General features: G+C 39.8%; 1 protein-coding gene, 1 long non-coding RNA gene and 1 pseudogene across 10 annotated transcripts in view; 2 read left to right on the top strand and 1 right to left on the bottom strand.

Moving 5' to 3' along the window:
* Ubr5 (ubiquitin protein ligase E3 component n-recognin 5) overlaps positions 1-4377 on the top strand; it is a 139861-nt gene extending 135484 nt beyond the window's left edge. For all 9 annotated transcript variants that reach the window (XM_074068958.1, XM_074068956.1, XM_074068955.1 and 6 more), the window contains exon 59: positions 2182-4377. In XM_074068958.1, coding sequence (XP_073925059.1) covers positions 2182-2394 — 213 coding nt within the window. In that variant the 3' untranslated portion in view covers positions 2395-4377. The remainder of the gene's footprint in view (positions 1-2181) is intronic.
* On the bottom strand, positions 3656-20272 carry LOC141421704 (uncharacterized). The gene is made up of 2 exons (XR_012446379.1): positions 20115-20272; positions 3656-5123 (listed from the first exon to the last, which is right to left on the bottom strand). It is a non-coding gene; the product is annotated as an uncharacterized lncRNA (long non-coding RNA).
* Positions 17520-17771, top strand: LOC109695861 (small ubiquitin-related modifier 4-like; annotated as a pseudogene).
* Positions 20273-20338: the final 66 nt, after the last annotated feature.

Below are 20338 nucleotides of genomic sequence, written 5' to 3'. Positions count from 1 at the left end.
TTTCCCAAATAGTTCTTCCATTAATTATTAGTCCTTCAAATTATAGGGTTTCTGGGTTTATTGGGTAAGTACCACATAGTTTATTTCTCTCTTGGATAGTTAAGTCTGCTAGTGTTTCTCTTCTAACTTCTTGAAGGTCTGCTGATATAGTCATTCACTGTGGTTGACCATATTCTTTCTTAGAGAAACACTTTAGATTCATCTCTAGAGGACCTTTTAGCTCTTAGAATTCTTTTTTTTTTTTTTTCATTTTTCTTTTATTATTCATATGTGCATACAAGGCTTGGTTCATTTCTCCCCCCTGCCCCCACCCCCTCCCTTACCACCCACTCCACCCGCTCCCGCTCCCCCCCTCAATACCCAGCAGAAACTATTTTGCCCTTATCTCTAATTTTGTTGTAGAGAGAGTATAAGCAATAATAGGAAGGAACAAGGGGTTTTGCTGGTTGAGATAAGGATAGCTATACAGGGCATTGACTCACATTGATTTCCTGTGCGTGGGTGTTACCTTCTAGGTTAATTCTTTTTGATCTAACCTTTTCTCTAGTTCCTGGTCCCCTTTTCCTATTGGCCTCAGTTGCTTTAAGGTATCTGCTTTAGTTTCTCTGCGTTAAGGGCAACAAATGCTAGCTAGTTTTTTAGGTGTCTTACCTATCCTCACCCCTCCCTTGTGTGCTCTCGCTTTTATCATGTGCTCATAGTCCAATCCCCTTGTTGTGTTTGCCCTTGATCTAATGTCCACATATGAGGGAGAACATACGATTTTTGGTCTTTTGAGCCAGGCTAACCTCACTCAGAATGATGTTCTCCAATTCCATCCATTTACCAGCGAATGATAACATTTCGTTCTTCTTCATGGCTGCATAAAATTCCATTGTGTATAGATACCACATTTTCTTAATCCATTCGTCAGTGCTGGGGCATCTTGGCTGTTTCCATAACTTGGCTATTGTGAATAGTGCCGCAATAAACATGGATGTGCAGGTGCCTCTGGAGTAACAGTCTTTTGGGTATATCCCCAAGAGTGGTATTGCTGGATCAAATGGTAGATCGATGTCCAGCTTTTTAAGTAGCCTCCAAATTTTTTTCCAGAGTGGTTGTACTAGTCTACATTCCCACCAACAGTGTAAGAGGGTTCCTTTTTCCCCCGCATCCTCGCCAACACCTGTTGTTGGTGGTGTTGCTGATGATGGCTATTCTAACAGGGGTGAGGTGGAATCTTAGTGTGGTTTTAATTTGCATTTCCTTTATTGCTAGAGATGGTGTAGCTCTTATAATTCTTTGAAGATTTTTTAAAGTCCAATAATTAGAAGATGGGATTCCCCACCCCCACCTTCTACAACATTCTAAGTGAGGGTTCTCATACAACTGTGCTTTAGCAAATAAATTAGTTTATTGAGGTTTCTGAGTTGTTGGCAAATTGGATGTCTTTCACTATTGTGCCCAATAAATGCCATAAGTTAAACATATTTTTCCTAAAGAAATAAACGTCACTAAGGACTGGTACATATATATTAATGTATAGAGGACAGATCAGTGAGGAATGGTTTATATTCGCAGAAGTATTTCTGAGAAGTATATCCTTGGTTATTATAAGTAACAAAAGAAAAGTAGAAGTAAACATTTTTTGAGTATCATTTTTTTACAGTGCTGTACAAAATAGATGCATAATAAAAGTCAATGTTAAATGGATTACTGCATGAATTTTGGTGTGTGGTAGATTCTCCCCTAATACTTCATTACTATAAAAAACCACTCTGTATTGTGATGTGGCACAGATACTACTATATTATTTTGCTAACAGATAAAACGCAAAATAACTTTTTTTAGATGCGGTGTACCTAGAACCATGATGCTTGTGTCCCCTTTCTCCTAACAGCTACCTTATCGAAGTTCACCACAGAAAGACCTTTAGAGACCTTTTGGCTCACCATCTTTCTGTTACAAATGAGAAAACTGAGAACCTGAGACAGAAAGTTGCCTTTTTACATGACATGATGTGCTTTTTTCTGTTCTAACCTTAAACATACTGATCCTTCCTTTTTGATAAAAGAAAATACATTTAAAACAATATTCCTTTAGTTTTTAACATACAAAAGGCTCTATGTTTATGTCACCAGAATTAAAGGTCAATTATTAACCTATAAAAACCAAAATTGTAATTACTGTGTTTTCATTCAGGTTTACTTTTGGACTTCAAGCCCATCGCTGCCAGCCAGTGAGGAAGGATTTCAGCCTATGCCCTCAATCACAATAAGACCGCCAGATGATCAGCATCTTCCTACTGCAAACACTTGCATTTCTCGGCTTTACGTCCCACTCTACTCCTCTAAACAGATTCTCAAACAGAAGTTACTACTCGCCATTAAGACCAAGAATTTTGGTTTTGTGTAGAGTATAAAAAGTGTGTATTGCTGTGTAATATTACTAGCTAATTTTGTAGATTTTTTTTCCCATTTGTCTATAAAAGTTTATGAAAGTTAATGCTGTCATACCCCCCTTCCCTGGTGGTACCTTAAAAGAGATTAAATGCAAACATTCCTTGCCTGAGTTTGTAGCTTAAAGGCCTAAGAAGCACTAGCAACATTTGGCTATAATGGTTTGCTAGTCAACAACTTCTGGGTCTAACCCCAGCCAAAGATGACAGCAGAACAACATAATTTACACTGTGATTTATCTTTTTGCTGAGGGGGAAAAAAATGTAAAATGTTCTGAAAATTCACTGCTGCCTTTGTGGAAAGTGTTTCAGCAAAGGTTCTTGTATAGAGGGAATAGGGAATTTCCAAATAAAAAATTAAGTATGTTCTGTGTTTTCATTTTAACTTTTTTATGGTGTTTAATTTGTGGTTGGCTGCAATTGTGTATCATGTATATGGAACTTGTAAAAAGTTCTTGACATTCAGATCTTAGAGATGAAATCACTTTTACCTATGCCACTTTTATTGTGGTTTATTTCAGCAGCATTGGGCTCTAGGATATTAAATGATATCACTAATATTTTGCATGTAATCTGTTCATTTGAGTGAGGGCACTTTTTTTGTACATATGATGGGGCCAATGCACAATACTTGATCACAATCACCTTTTTTCTTTGTATTCCTATTTCAGTGCAGTCAGTCAGGAGGTTACTGCACTTCAGTTCTAACTAGACATTTGTACTGTGGTGTTTCAGTTATGTATACTCAGCCTGGGCACTTTCTGATAACTGTAAAATGTTTTATAAGATCATGATTCTTGAAAATACATTTTGGAAAATTTTAAATGTTCGTGAGCAGCTTAACTACTTTTGTATCTAGCCTTTTTTAAGTATCTTGTTACATTTACTTTTTTAAATAAAGAAATTACAGAAGAAATGTCAAGTAACATTGAGGAAACAATAGTTTTTATTTATATAGTTGTACATTTTTAAACTAAGGGCAATATACTGATATGGTTATATGCATAAAAATTTTGATTTAAAGAACTGAAAGTTTATATACACACGGACTATAAGAAACTGAAGAAAATCAGTCCACATTTTACAGTTAGCAGAGAATCCTGAATGGCACCTGGCCAGGCCACCTTTTCTTTTTACAAACGGGAGAAGTGAAGTGTGACCATTTTGTCATAGAAAGTTAATTTACTCATAACTGACAGGTTCTTTTTTGATGACCCACTAATTATATATCCTAGGACCAATATCTCTAAATTCTTGTGATTTTAATGTAGTTTTATCCAGTGATATAATAAAGAACAGTTTTCTTCACTAAGAATTAAAGTAGACATTGTCCATATTAAAAATGAGAAATTCTCTGGACTCACTCTCCTCCTTTTTAGATCCTGAGTAGCACTTTTGGCCTTTGGGATAGTTTTCATGTTCAAAGGCATTATGCTTTTATAACTTCCTTTTAAAACACTGAACCATTCATATTCTCAATCCTATTGACACTAAAAATATTTAAAACTGAATGACAATAGTGAAGGTCATTGTATTACTAAAAGTTATACAAGAACACGTTGTATTAGATGTGTGTAAATTAGCCAAAGGGAGACATTGGTTTTTATGTCTAAATGCTATTTCTGAATAAATGAAATAGTAATTAGATTGAAGAGCTGATTAGCATCAGTGTTTGAAAGACAGGAATTTTATACATCACTATAACCTTTGTATGCACATGACGGCACTGATAAAACATTAACTGAGAACAAACGATACGATTAGGATATTTGAAACCCTAATTGTGAACTTAAAATGTATTTGAAAAAATGAAAATATTTAAAGTAATGCACAATGTCTTAAGTCTTCCTAAATCAAGATTTTGGTTAAAAGCAGAGTGAGTCTTTTTAAAGTAAAGAATAAAACGGTTCAAAATGTAAAATAAAGTCATGTAAAATAAAGTTCTCTTTTGGTCTTGTTTAGTGATTAAATCTAATAGAATTGGAAACAAATTGAGGAAAAGAAGACCAAGAATGAACTTTACTGGGGATTTTCAAAGTTTTGCTATTTCTGATCATTTTTCCCTAAACTATCTGAATGTCAAGATACCCAGTATAGGGCTGGGGGGTGTGGCTCAACTAGCATATGGAAAGCCCTGAGCTCAAACCCTGGTTAGTACCACCAGAGATAGACCTCCCAGAATAACGGCTTACTCTGGGTGCAGCAGACTTGAGAGTTTTTCAAAAGAAGGTGTTTGGTATGTAGTCCTTGCCCTCAAATAATCACTCCTCCCATAAAGACAGGATTATTGTATGTTTAGAAGTACTCAGCAATTTCTAGGTTTAAACTCAAATTTAGATCTTCCCTTAAGGTAATAGTTCTCATGCTTCTACATGCATAGGATTCACCTGTGTGGAGTTAATGCAAATACTAAACATTGCTGCTTGTCATTTTTTTGATTCAGAAAGTCTTGGGTAGAAGCCAGAAATGTTCATTCTTAACACAGCATCCCAGGTGATTCTAAAATTCAGCCCAAAGAGCATGTTTTTATTCATGAATGTAAGTCCCCACGTGCCGCACCCCCCCTCCCCCCGCAACTTGGAAAGTTCCTTAGAATTAAACACCTACTTAAAACCTGTGGAAATGTAGATCTGCTGGTCATCTGGTCCTGGTTCTTCCTCCTCCTAAGGGCTGGTCAGGAGACTGCCTGGGGAGCGGACAAAACATTCTCAAGGTTTGCATCAACCTAAGTTGATCAACACAGATACATGCTTCAGTGTCATTTGATTAGTAAACAAATGTATTTAAAATGTGATGTGAAGATCCCTTCGATTACATGCAAGTTAAGTATATTCTGTTACCCTGCTTACAACTCAAAAACAAGACTGTGAAATGAGTACTTCATATGTGCCAGGTACTTTATCAAGTACTTTATTTTTATTTCATTACTGGGCTCAGAGAGAAAACAGACGCAGATTAAACAATTTGCTCAAGGTTACACAGTTAGCAAGTGTAAACTGTTAACCTCTAAGCACTCCAAACATTCCTAAACCTTGGGCTGCATTATTTGGTGGAAATTATGATTACATGCAGGTGAGTTCAAGATAGAACAATGAAGTGTTCTATTGAGAATCTGCCAGCATTATTTTGACTCAGATATTTTACTAAGATTTCTAAAAAAAAAACCAAAAAACACCTTTTTGTCCTTCAGTAATTTTCCCAAAGGATAATTAGAACTCTGAAGATGTGGGAAGTTTTCTAAAGTCAACCAACTTACCTACTTTTACGTCCAAATGTCTTGCAAAGCACATTTGTATAAGCTATAAAGGCTACATGCCTTAAAGACCAAATGCCTTCCACAGATAAAATAGCTCAGTTCCTGAATCTTTTCAGAATGTGTCTTTGATTGATTAGTTCTAGTTTCTGGAACCTCAGAGTGTTACTTTGATGCAAGTAGGATCTCTTCAGGGAAAACGTGAACAAGCCAACGTGTTTATATTTGAAATGCTTTCTTAGTGTAGAAGATGAACTTTGGCTATTTATTAAATTTACACTATCCCTCTGGCAGGTTTATGGCATGCTTATGGCTAGATAAGCTTTTGAGTATTACGAATCTTTTTAAAGTACCTTTTAAAACAAAGTGACTTAGGATCCTAGGTAGCCAATAACAAAACTTTCATCTAAAGGACTCACAAGTACTCTTAGGGCCTTCAGAAGTGGAAGGCTTATGTAACAATTATTCTTACTGTATTCATTTAATACCATTAGGAAAAAACCACCTAGATTTGTGTTAAGTTTCCTTACTTACAAATTCTACCAGGCTGGATGTGATGGCTCATGTCTCTAATCCTAGCTACTCGGGATTCGGAGATTGGGAATATGGTTAGAGGGCCATACTGGGCAAAAAAGGGAGACCAAGTCTCAACAAATAAGCTGAATGTGAGATGCACAGCTGTAACCTCAGCTACACGGGAGACGTAGGTAGAAGGAGGCCAGGCCCAAGCAAAACCAGGAGACCCAATCTGAAAATAACTAAAGCAAAAACAAAAACAAAAATATGGCGGGGGAGGAGGGAGCTGTGGGGGGCATGACTCATGGTAAGAGTGCCTGCATAGCAAAGTGAGGTTCTTGAGTTCAAAACCCCAGTACAGCCACCTGCCCCTAGAAAAACATAATTCTCTGAACTACCAGGAAATGGATTGGGGTCTGAGGAAGAACAAGTGGAAATAAGGCAGTCATAATAGTCCAAGTACAAAATAAAAGGAGAAGCTTTCATTCCTAGAATAATTATCAGATCCCTGCTTCAGATCACAAAGTAGCAAAATTTAGATCAAGGAGGCTAGCAAACATTCCAAAAGCTCAACAGGATGGAGCCATTTAAGGTAGAAATTTTTGTATTGAAGGTGTACACATTAATGTGTTTGACATGCCAGCAAACTTACAAATTCAAAGCAGCCAAGGCTAACACTAACATTTCAGTTCGAAGTGTCAAGTGTCTGGAACTACTGTGTTACTACTTTACATTAAATGAAGTAGAACACTACAAGAAAGCTATAATCCTTCAAGGGTGACATGAAATTTTCATTTTGCCTACTGTCTGACTCCTCTGTGTTCCTCCACAAGAGCAGAGGCCACTGGAAAACTACCCTTCACTTGTCTAAGCCCAGTACATAGAAGGAATGGAGCCTAGTTTAAAAATCATTCAAAAGTTGATGAATTACCTACCTCCCATGTCAGAAACCTAAAGTCATGTTCAATTTCTTTTTTATCTCTTCTGTACTCCCCAAATTAACCTTCAAGCCCTATACTTATTAAATCCTTGGACCTTAGATATTTGTTTTTTGAGATAGGGTCTTACTGTGTAGCTCAGGTTGGCATCAAACTCATGACACTCCTGCCTCTGACTCTCAAGTGCTGGGATTACAGGCACTTTCCACTACACCCAGCCAATCTTATTTCTTGAATTAATCTACTGTCTACAACCATTCTCCTTACTTAATGTGTCATTCAGCTTTCTGTTGCTGTGAAAAAATACCTGAGGAGGTGAGATTGTGGTTCACAATTTCAGAGGTTTCAGTTCATGATCACTGGCCCCATCAATTTGGGCAAGTACCAAGGCAGCATATTATGGTGAGGAACATGTGGTTGGGAAGCAAAATGAGAGTGGGTCAGAGTTACAATATCCCCTTCAACGACATGTCCCCAATGACTTAACGTCCACTAGGCCCCACTTCTTAAAGTTTCCACCACTTTACAATGGCTTCATGGGCAAACTTTAACAAACGGCATTTGGAAGGACATTTAAGATACAAACCATAACAATCGTCCCCTAGCCCCAAACCTTCATGTCTGGAGTGAGCTTTCTTGCTCCTGTTACTACTGAACCTAACTGGGGTGACAAGTGATGCAGAAAGGACACAGGATAGACAAAGTTGGGACCAGGTGTGTTGGGTGCTTGGATGGAGACACACAAGATTCATTACTTTTTACTTCTCTATTGTTCTCTCTTCTTTAAGGCCTTACTTACTCCTTTACAATTCTTTAAAACCTTGCTTCTAAAGTCTTTCCTTAAAACCTTGCTTCACTATTCTTTAAAACTTCTTTATCCTTAGCCTTGCTGTCCCATGTTTTCTCTTAGCTGTTCTTTAGCATAATCTCTTTTAAAGTCTTTGCCCCAAGACCTGCACTGTCCCTTGTTCTCTTTTTAGCTTTCTTAAAGCCTTGTGCTCAGACTTGCACTGTCCCATATTCTCTTTAGCTTAGCTTTTCTAAAGCCTATGTATAAAGTTCTTGGTGCAGACTTTCTATCAACCACTCTTCAGCAATTCCCCTTTAGCAATTCTCCTTCAGCAATCCTCCCTTCAGCAATTCTCCCTGAGCCATTCATTTTCCTCCTCAGGCGATCTCCCTCAAGCAATTTCCCCTCAGCCAAACCCCCCCTTCATCCAAAAGCCTCGCTCCTCCTTCAGCAAGTATTATATCCAGTGGTAAACTAGGAGGTGGAGCAGCAGTTTTGGGGGAAGGGCGTGACACTATAACAAAAGAACCCTGTGTTCCTGCTTCTCTGAACATAAACAATTTAGGAAAAGCAGCTGAGCTGCATCTCACCTTTTCACTCTCTCCTGCAGCTTGGGCTGTGCCAAATCTCAGCCTACAGATTATTTGACATAAACATCTTAGGAAATACAGTTGCTCTGCATCTTATTCTCACCTTATTCTGTGACTGGGGCTGTGCCAATCTCAGCCTGCAGAACACTGAGTACTGTGCTTATGCCCTCCTAGGCTTCTCCTACTCTGTTCCCCACACATGTCCTCTTGTAATGCAAAATGCATTTAGTCCACCTCCAAGAGTCCCCAGCTACATCACTGTTCAAAAGTCCAAATCCACAAATTTCTTCTGACAAGGCAAATATAGTTGTGGGCATCTGTAAATATTAAAAACTAAGTTATAGAGCTGGGGGCATGGCTCAAATGATAAGAGTGCTCATGTAGCATATGCAAGGCCCTGGGTTCAATCCCTAGTACCACAAAAGAAAAGAAAAAAAATGACATTTCCAACATAAAATAGTGGACAGGGTACACATTCCACTCTAAACAGAGAAATAGAACAACAGCAAAGAACACCACCAAACCCTAACAGGATAGGCACTAAATCCTGTAGCTTCATGTTCAGCATCCAGAGCAGAATTTGGGACTCAAAGGCTTGGGCCACTTTGCCCCTGTGGCCTCCTCTTGGCTGGTTCTGCTTGTTGCCTGTGACTTCCCTTAGCAGGCCTTCCATGTTCTTGGCATCTCAACTTCCTGAGTCTCTGTACTCTGGTTTCACTATTGCAGCTTCATGCATCACCCTTTCAGGGGCTGCCTGCAGGGACTCTAACCCTACCACACATTGCCCTGCTTCCGAGAGTTTCCTTTGAAATCTGGGTGGAAGTCCCCAGGACTCCACAAGTTATCCATTTTGCATGCCAAGGTCTTGGACCTTGGATGATGCCAAGGTCTGCCACTGAATCAAACAATAACCAGCCCCCTTGACCACAGCTGACAGCTGAACATGGGAAAAGAAATCCTAGGGAAATAACACCCTAGATGGTCCTGTGTGAGCCCTGTGTGAGCAATGAGCCATGAGGCTCTCTTCTGAAATAATGAAATTAAATCATTACAGAAAATGGCACATCTTGAACCCTTGTGTGAAAAATCACTAAAGTAGATGGTCATTAATTTTATCATTCAGGAAGACCTCCAATGTGGAGGAAGGTTACAAATTTGGAGGAACAGGGATTAGAGTCAATTGGAGCAGGATAATGTAAGCTTGAAATAACATTGAGGAATGCAAGAAAGAGTGAGTTAAGTAAGTTAAAGCATGAATTAAGCAGATGTACATATTATACCTTGATCAGTGGTTAGCTATGGCGTGTGTGTGATATAGGGAGAACTATAAGTTTCTAATTGGGAGGCTAGGCAGTTAGCAATGCATTTCACCAATGAACTTAGGAGAAAGATGTTCAGTTTTGGACATGTTAAGATCATGATGCTCGAGACACAGCTGAGAGTGTCTGGTAATGTAGTCCAGAAGTGGCTGACTTAACCATAGAGCTGATGTAGCTCTGACAACTTCAAAGTCATACTTAACTATTACTTCATAAATAAAGTAGTTGTCTCAAAAAAATTACCAAGCGATAGAGGTTTTTGTTTGTTTTTAAGGTTCAAGAACAGTACAAAGAGTATTCTGTCCCCCTTAACTATTTTAAAGTAAGTTGTTAACATGTCCAGACTACATGCAGAACAAAGGACATGAGGGGACTTTCTTTTTACCATTACATTAAATATGAGAACACAAGGAGGACAATAGTGTGTAGTCAGAGTGCAGGACAGTAAGACAACATTTCAGAGGTGTGTGCTCCACGTGAGATGAAATTAGGAGAAAAGCTTACAACAGCACGTTCCTCAATTGACTTTGGTCACTGCGATTCATTTATTTGAAAATGATGACATATGTAGTGGGCACTGGAGAGGGAGAGGGAAGTGAGGCAGAGTTCTTACTGATGAGGAATTCATACACTAGAAGGAGAAATCAAGAAATATACTATTCTGGGGGGGAAGTTCAACATCTAAACCAGCTTTGCCAAGGTGGAAGCTAGATAGAGGGCCAGGAAGAGCTTCTTGGGGTGGTAGGTTAACTGGATTCTTAATTATAAGTAAGAACCATTTCAAGATGAGGGACCACAAATAGCAATGAGGTGAGAGGGAGGAGTATGTACATAAGCCCCAAGGTGACAGGGATGCAGTCCAACCAGGGGACTGCAGTTCTTTCAGAATACAAGGGAACAAGTAAAACAGGCTGCAATGCAAAGCATGATTCTAATCATGAAGAGCCTAGTATGTTGTATCCAGGAGTTTAGACTGCAAATTACATATCCATGGAAAGTAGCATATTTTGAAGATGTAAGTGACAAGGTTAGTTTGCATTTCAGAAAGAATGCTTTATACCTCTACATACAGAAGGGAGCAAGAACAATTTAATAAAGAAACTACTTAGTAGAGTGTTGTTGAAATCTAATTAAGATGGTGGTGACATAAAATTAAGTGTTATGGTTTAGATCTTAAATTTCCCTCAAGGCCATGAATTGAAGGCTGGGTCCCCAGACTGAGGTGCTATTTGGAGGTGGTGGAAAGGGAATATTGTGACCTTGGCCCTAACCCTCTCTCTCCTTTTGCTTCCTGGCCACTATGGGGTGGGCAGCTTTGTTCCACATACCATGTCTGTTCCTCCTTGCCATGATGTTTTGCCTTGCCACTGCCCAAAGTGATGGGGCCAAGTGACCATGAACTGAAACCTCTGAAACTGTAAGCCAAAATAAATCTTTTCTCCTTACAAGTTGATTATCCCAAATGTTTTGTCACAGCAAATACTTGACACATAACAAAAATTGGCACAAAGAAATGGAGTAATTGCTGTTTCTATATCTGACATTTGGTACTTCTGAAGCTCTCACGACCCACATGAACTTGTTCTACTGACCTAACTGGGGGCGACTGGAGATGCAGAAAGGACAAAAGATAGAAATCAAACATGCAGGAAGCTGGGATCAGGTGCACTGGGTGCTTGGATGGAGACACACAACAACCTCATTGCTTTTTTTTACTTCTCTTCTTTTACTTTGCTTTTCTCTGTTCTTTAAAACTTTACTTCCTTTCTCTAGTCTTTAAAACCTTACTTCTTTTCCATTCTTCAAAGCCTTTCTTCTTTTCTATTCTTTAAAGTCTTGGTCTTCAGACTCACACTGTCCTGTTTCCTCTAATCCCTAGCATAAATCCTAAAGTCTTGGTCCTTAGACTCACAGATACACAACAGCCAGCAGCAGCAGCATTAACAGCAGCCTCACAAGCAGCCCGCAGAAGCCACCCCTCGCAAGCATCCAACTTCGCAAGCAGCCAACTGTGTCCTCCTTCACCGAGTCTTTTATACACAAAGGCAAATAAGGAGGTGGAGCAACAGTTCTTGGGGAGGGGTGTGACACTGTAACAGGAGAAACCTGCTATCACTACTCTTTGAACGTAAACATCTTACAAAAAGCAGACATACTGCATTCTGCCCTTGCCCCCTTCTGCGGCTGGGGCCATGCCAAACTCATCCTGCAGATTATTGGGCACAACTGTGCTTATGTCAAGTTCTCATACACTGCTCCCCACACGAAACCACTCAATGGCTTAACTTGTACTTTGCAAATTGTCCTTTACAGACTTGCATTTTGTTTTATCTTTTAACAACAGTTCTAAGTTGTAAAGAAAAGTTGCACCTAAAGGATTAAGATACTAACTGCTAGACTCAGCTATTCTAGGAGAAAGGAACAAGAGAAACTCTGAAGAGTAGAGTACATAAGCACAGTTGTTATCAAATAAACTGCAGGCTGAAGTTTGGCACGGCCCCAGCCACAGAGGGAGCAAGCATAGTTATGCCCAATCAACTGCAGGCTTGAGCTGGCACAGCCCCAGCTGCAGCAGTGAGCAAGATGCAGCACAGCTGTTTATCCTAAGATGTTTATATTCAGAGAGAAGTGCTCAGTTCACAGAATTACAATTTCATGCCCCCTTCCCTGAGAAGTGCCTCTCCCCCTTGTTTTGCCACTGTATATAATAAACTCACTGGAGGTGGAGGGGGTGTTGTGTGTCTCCATCTGAGTGCCCAGCCTGCCTGGTCTCAGCTTTGTGCATGTTTTATCTTCTGTCTTTTGTCCTTTCTGCATCTCCCGTCACCCCCAGTTAGGTTTTTAGGATGAGCTCAGACAGGACGCAAGAAGAAACATCTGCTGTACTTGGATTATCTGGATGAACATTTATGATGGCATTTGCATCAGGTAATAATAACCTCCTTTAACTGGAGGTTAATATGCAAATGAAGCATATTTGTCATGACAGACAACAGATATAAAAGGAGTTGAAGACAGTTAAGTATGCCATGGGTAGAATGCAGAGAACGTGCTTTGTAACAGACACTATGAAATGCACACTGATGTCGTGTAGTTTCAGCAAGTCAGCATCCATTGCTTAAGGTTATAAATTTGAATTTTACCACTTCTACTGTTCTTTGAATTTGTAGACATATTTTTAGTTTTTAGTTGTACAAAACTCTAGGGTTTATAACTAATCTTATATTTATATACTCCTAAGGGAGTGTGTGTGTTTATTAGTCATCTTTCCATCACTGTCACAAAATACCTGACATAATCAAACTATAGGAAGCAAGATTCATTTTGGCTCATGGTTTCAGCTCATGGTCAGTCAACTTCACTGTTTCTGGACTGTGGTGAGGCAGAGCATCATAGTGAGGAATGTATGGTGGGAAGCCAGTGGCAGGGCAAATCTGCTCATCTTATGGCAGCCAGGAAGCAACAACAGATCTTGAACCCATTTATGTATGGATCCATTGATGAGATCAGAACCCTCATGAGCCAATCACTTTCTAAAGACCCCACCCATGAGCACTGCTGATCTAGGGACCAAGCCTTCAACCCATGAGTTTTTGAAGGAACATTTAAGATCTAAAACACATGCAGGCACATGCACACACACACACATGCACAGCAGCTGTGAAAATTCTTTTCTTTAAAAGGGAAAGAGAAGCCAGGTATTGTGGTATATACTTTTAATCCCAGCACTTGGTAAGATGAGGAAGATTGTGAACTCAAGGCCAGCCTAGGCTACACAGAAAGACCCTGTCTAAAAAAAAAAAAAAAAAAAAGGGAAGGAAAGCCAGGCATAGTGGGGCTTATGCTTGTAAAGTTAACTACTCAAGAGGCAGAAACCAGGAAGGTTGTGGTTTGAGACCAACTCAGGCAAAAAAGTTCACGAGACCTCATCAGGTGTGGTGGTATGCACCTGTCATCCCAGCTACTTGGGAAGCAATAAATAGGAGAAGGATGATCCAGGCTGCTGCAGGCATAAATGTGAGACCCAATCTCAAAAAAAAAAAAAAGATAAAATTACCAAAGCAAAAAGGGCTGGAGGCATGATTGGAGTGGTAGAGTGCCTACTTAGCAAGCAGGTCCTGAGTTCAAATCCCAGTACTGCCAATCAAAGGGAGGAGAGGTTGAGACAGTTTTGAGAAATGAAGATTTACCCACTGAATAGCTGAATAGTACATAATCAGTCAGCAGCAGCTTGAAAGATATATTTTCTTTTTTGGGGGCGCAGAACTGGAGTTTGAACTCAGGACTTCACGTTTCCTAGGCAGGTGCTCTTAATCACTTGAGCCACTTTGAGAAACATTCATTGTTAGGAAAAAATGGCCTATACCACTCAATTTAAGGGAAACATGTAATTTCTAAAACAAAACCATGTAAGTTAGAATCTTAAGTGTTGTGTACAATTTTCCCCTATGAGAACTGAATGTGCCTGTCACAGCATTACTTACTATCTCTCAATGTTTTCAATAGGGAGAAACATGCATATTTGGGAAAAAAAGACCTATATGATACTGGAATTAAGAGAAACATGTAACTTTTATAACAAAATCATATAAGTTAGAACATGGAGTATTCTTTCCACTGTTCTGCTTTGAGAACTGAGTGTGCATGTCACAGGATTACTCCCTATCTATAACCATTTCTAATTAAAAATCACTGATTTTTGGGAAAATGGCCTAGACTGCTGAATTTAAGAGAAACATTTAACTCTATTACAAACCCATGTAAGTTAGAATTGAGTGTTTTGTACAATGTTCCCCTCTGAGAACTGAGTGTGTGATCAGCTAGGATTACAGGCCTGAGCCTCTGGCACTCGGCTGGAAGGTATTTTTTCTATGCCATAGGCTAGATTTTCTTGTCATTACCACACAAACATCTGCATGTAGAAGGAAAGCTGGTCCAGTTAGCATTGCTGCATAAAAAAAAATTATTCTGGGACTGGGGGCATTGTTCAAGTGTAGAGCACTTACCTAGAAGTTATCACAAAACTTATACTTATTCTCCTTAAAACAATGGATAATATCCAAGGACTATGTGGTTTAAGAATTAGGAAAGGACACAGTTAGGATGGCTTTTTTCTGCTCCATGGATCTCTGGGGCTTCAACTGAAAAATGTGATGGCTACAAGTTGAAACCCTGTAAAGGTTCCTTCATTCATGCGCCTGGAAGTTCATGCTAGCTGCTGGTGCCTCACTTGGCTACTTAATTCAGTCAGTCTTGTGGGCTAGTTTTTGGCTCCCTCTAGCATGGTACCAGGATTCCAAGGGCAAACTTCCTGAGAGACAACAGGTGGGGAGAACACAAAGCAAAATTGTCTATTATCCTACATAAAGTTAAGCATTTCCAAAGGAATCATATTACAACAGAACTCTTCAAGCAAGTACCAGATGGACAACTTCTAAAAAGGAGATGAAACAACAGACATGCACTGGGAGGCTTATGAGGCAAGGCTTCTTCAGTCTTCACAACATAACACAAGACTATGAGGTAAACTTCCTGAGATGTATGTTTGATCTGGCTAACTACCCATAGCTTGACAAAGAACAGAACTCTACTTGGCCAATCTTCTTACTAATAATGCAATAAGATACTGTTACAGTTGTATATGAACTGTCTCCCACAGGCTCCTATATTGAAGGTTTGGTTCCCAGCTGATGGTGCTATTTTGGGAGGTGATGGAAGCGTTAGGAGGTATGACATAGTTGAAGGAAGGAGGTTACTGGGAGCAGGCCCTTGGGGGCTGTGTCTTCTCTGGCCCCTTCCTGCCTTTCTCTCTCTGCTTTCTGTCTGAGTTTCTTTGCTTTGCCACATGCTCCATGCTATAACGTTCAGCCTTGCGTCAAGCCCACAGCAATGGAACCAGTCAACCGTGGCCTGAAACCATGTACCAAAATAAATCTTACCTCTTTTGTTTTTCTCATATTTTTCTTACAGCAAGAAAAAGATAGCACCAAGATAGGTGCCATCTCAGTCCACTGGTCAGATTTTCCTCCACTAACTCACTTCTGTTATGGCCCACCAGTATATTCGCTAGATGTATTGATTTATGATTACCTTTGTTCTTGGTCTATAAAAGTTGTTACAACTTCTTTTTCTTTGGAAAACTCTTCTAAGATAACTTGAATCTGTGTTCTTGGACCTTGGTCATTTAGATTTGGCTCAGAATAAGCTATTTTCCTTTAGAGTCATTATTTTGTACCAATACATTTATTGGTCTTGGACTTGAAAGGCATAAATTCTATTTGTTAGAAGCAAGTCACTAATGATAGTCCATATTCAGAAGGAGCAATAATATACTCCACCTTCTAATGGAAGGTATATCAAAGTTTTAGAAGACCATGTGGGTCTAGAAATATGGCTGTAGCCATTTTTGAAAAATACAATACACCACAAAGACTGTGTGAAAATGTAGGATCCTCTTACTTCCAGAGATGTTTTAGTTATGCATTTAATTTTTTATACTTGCTCTCCCATAACTTTAAACAAGTTGGGAGAAATATATATTGCCTATACTGTCATAAGCACTGTAATGTTTTTGCTGTATTACTAAAGAATATCCAATTCTGCTATAGAGATTGAAAGAAACTAAGTGTTATGATTTAGATCTTAAATGTCCCCCAAAGGTGCATGTGCTAAAGGTGTTATTACCAGCCTATGGCACCACTGGGAGGTGGGAGCCTTTTGGGACTTAGAAGAAGAAAGTTAGGTCATTGGGGGTGTGTCCTTTAAGGAGCTTTTGGGAATGATTCCTCCCCCGCCCCCCACACCTGCTTTCTGGCCACCACGAGACGAGCAGCTTTGAATCGGCATGACGTTCTGCTTTCCCACAGCCCAAAAACAACAGAGCCAAGGAACCATGGACCGAAACCTCTCAAACCATGAGCCAAAATAAGACTTTCCTCCTTTAAATTGTTTATCTTAGGTATTCTATCACAGCAACAGAAAGCTGACTGACACACTAAGTAGAGTAGCAAACAACTTGTGAAAAGAAATCTAATGAGATGTATTAAGTACAAATAGTAAGTTAATTGGTAAGACATGTTAAAAATAGGATAAAACAAACCTGTGTTGAACACAGATAATAAAATTGGACAAATGGGAATACTATTTATAGATAGAAAGGGCTAGAAGGACCAAGTAAAACTTAAATATTCATAAGATAAGGATCAGGTCACTTTCAGATTGACAACTATGTTTTCTCTAAATTGAGCATCCATTGGTAAGATCCATTCTGGTCCCACATGCGTGCTGTCTAAGAACACGGATAAAACTCATTGTTGCTCGGCAGATTAATTGATAGCAAGCTATAGCCATGGCCAGGCATAATTGCTTCTGCAGCTCTCCAAAAGAGCAAATTATGTGTTGGCTCCTTCTGTCTGCTGAGCGTTCTTGCTCATCAACTCTGGCTCCCATAACTCCGCCCCAGTGAGGAAGGGTGAGTTAGCAAAGACAAACATGAACAGTAACATTACTATCCTCCTATTCCCATCCCACAGCCTATCCTAAATATGTTAGTCTACCCTACCTCTTTCCTCCTGCTGTATGTCTTAAATTTATTTATAGGGTGCTGCTGTGTGCTCATTTGGTATAGGCTTGGGCCTCTTTTGTGAAGTGGCAGGTAGGAGACTCTTCTATTTGCCATGGCTGCCAAAAAGCCCAAGGAAGGAGTTAAGACCAAGAACAATGACATACTAATTTGAAGGAAGGTGGGCAGGATGGCTCTGTAGTGCAGTTTAAGAGGCACATGCCACTTGTTAAATACTGATAGCCTTTTGTGAATGACAGGGTTTGTCAGTGAGGCTGATCAGACTGATGGACAGCCAATGAATGAAGCACACACACCTTCAATATTGGAAATAGAGACTGAAAATACAATTGATGTGTTCCAATAGCACACACGAAGTGTCTACTAAAAAAGGAGTCTGCCACTTTATTCTAGAACTATGTTCCTCCAGATCAAGAATGTATTCTTAGTTAGAAAACTGCAATCTGATTCCACTACACCCTGACTACCACAATCTACCTAGTTTTGTCTATTCTTTCATTTTCTCCTTCCCCAATCTTTTTCTTTTTTTGAGGGGGGGGGGGAGAAGTAGGGGACACAGTCTCAGGATGTAGCCCAGGCTGGCCTTGATCCTTCTGCCTCAACTTCCTGTGCTAGAATTATAGGGTGTGTGTACCTTATGCCTGGCTTCTTCCACAATCTTTATTGTCATAAAGTAACTGGCATATGTGCACAAGCATATCACCTTTTTTTTAAAAAAACAAAACCAAACTAATGGCCAATGTTGTATTCTGATCAACATCAAGTGAAAAGAGGATGGATAAAAATATTGCTTCTATGAAATATTCTTTCTCCATTAGTATGTTCACTTAGCTGTTTATGGTCCTTTTATAAGCTATTATAAGTTATTTTGCTCTATTTTAACAAAACCAACATAAAAACCCTTCTATTCCTTGTTTGATTAGAGGCTTTTTCTTTTCTCTTACTATTGTGAAAATCAAAGACAATTTTACAGCTTTTTTGTATGTAGCTATTATGGGTAGGGCAATCTGTCTTTATGGATAAATTACACAAAGTTATCGCTTTTCCATTCAAGTCAAATGTCTTGTTTTTATTTATTTATTATTTGTTTTGGTGGTATTGGGGTTTGCCTCACACTTGCTACACAGGTGCTCTACCACTTAGCCACTCTGCCAGCCCTATTCTGTGTTGGATATTTTCAAGATGGGGTCTTTTGAACTATTTGCCCTGGCTGGCTTTGAACCTCAATCCTCCTGATCTCTGCCTCCTTGAGTAGTTAGGATTACAGGCGTGAGCCACAGATGCCCAATCAAATGTCTTGTTTTTAAAATAAACTTGTTTAAAATGGGAAAAAAATAAGTAAGCTGTAAATCAACATGTCAATTTGATGTAAGCTTTCCTGTTGCATGACCTCTGGGAAAGTACCATTGTATCAAGATAATTTTCCACCTCAATAAGTATTTTACAAGTAGTATTATTAAATCCATACAGCAACTTTATGAGGAAGAAATTACTGTTTTCTCATCCTGAAGAGAAAGACTCAGTGATGTGCCCAAGGTACCACAGCTAATAAATGAGGAAAGTAGGATTCATACTCCTCATGATGGGGTTTCAGAGTTCCTGTTCTTTTTCACTATGTTCATTCATTTTTTGTATCTTAACATGTAACATGATGGGTTGACACATAGTAGATACACTGTTTGATGACTTTAATTAAATGAATGAATCCTTGCTCTTAGTATATTTGTCATGTGGCCTACAGTAAATTATCTAACTTCTATGAGAATTTGTGTGACATTTAAAGTTAATGAATGGAAAGCTTTTCCAGCACTTGACCCTAGGACTCTCTTTAAGTAAGGCTAACTCTACTCCAAGGTAGGTAGACAGAGCCTTCAGCCATCTTCAAAGCTTAAAGTAAAATTTCTATCCTGCTTTCCCTTCTCCAGACAGCCACAAAACAAGTGCACGTTGTTAAGTCCTGGCAAGGTTCCCTCCACATTTCAGCTCCAATCGACTTAAATCTCTTTTACTTTTATTTGTTAGACCAAACTATTGTTTCTTTCCACTGTAGTTAGCATAGCCTGAGAGCAAGGAATTAGTGATTGAACTGAATTACTGTCACTAATACCATCGCATCACACAGGTGTGTGGCCTCTGTCCACCACTTTAACCTAACTTCTGGCCTTGAAAGAGCAGGTAGAGGGACAGACTTCAGTGTATTAGCTTTTTTTTTTTTTTTAAAGCTGTATAACCTTAATTTTGTATCCTAAGGCCCTGTGTCTTAATCTGTTTGTGGGGTTAACTGCAGAGACTGCTGCACAGAGATGTCCTGAAGAGTAAATGAGTCAATGTCACACAAGGGTGGTGAGTACAGTGCGGGCCACTTTGCTCCACAAATCCTACTAAAAGTTAGTTGCTGAAACAATTGCAGAGCTTTCCAAATATTTCTGAGTAGATGATAGCAATTTCCCCTCTCCTCCTTCTTTAGCCCCTTCATGTATACTTTTCCCCCAACCGCTTCCTCTTTTTGGTCTCTGAAATACAAAACAAGCCAGTCTTTTCTCCTCGTTGGCTTTTTAACGCTGAGGCTCCCCCCGCCTCCGCCCTCCACCAGTTCACGCATTAATAAAGCGTTCTCCACATCTCTTCCTGTGGGCGGCCTTAAAGCCACCGGCAATCTCTCAGAACAGACCAGGTTAATGCAACCTACCGCACTGCTGGATACCACGAGGGCCTGCCGGGGTCTGTGGACCCGCAACGCCCCGCACTGCCGCACCAGCAGTGCAGGACCCAAGGCCGGCGGAGCGCATGCAGAACCCGCCGGTTCAGGGAGGGCAAATTGAGAGTCTGGAGGAGGCGGGGTCCTGGGGAAGGGTGGGCGTGGCCAAGTCGGCGCACCCAGAGTCGGCGGAGAGCGGACGGGAGGCGGGGCCG

Source organism: Castor canadensis, chromosome 3, assembly GCF_047511655.1.
Source record: "Castor canadensis chromosome 3, mCasCan1.hap1v2, whole genome shotgun sequence".
Taxonomy (NCBI): domain Eukaryota; kingdom Metazoa; phylum Chordata; class Mammalia; order Rodentia; family Castoridae; genus Castor; species Castor canadensis.
Note: the sequence above shows the minus strand (reverse complement) of the source record. Positions and strands in the feature narration are given on the sequence as shown.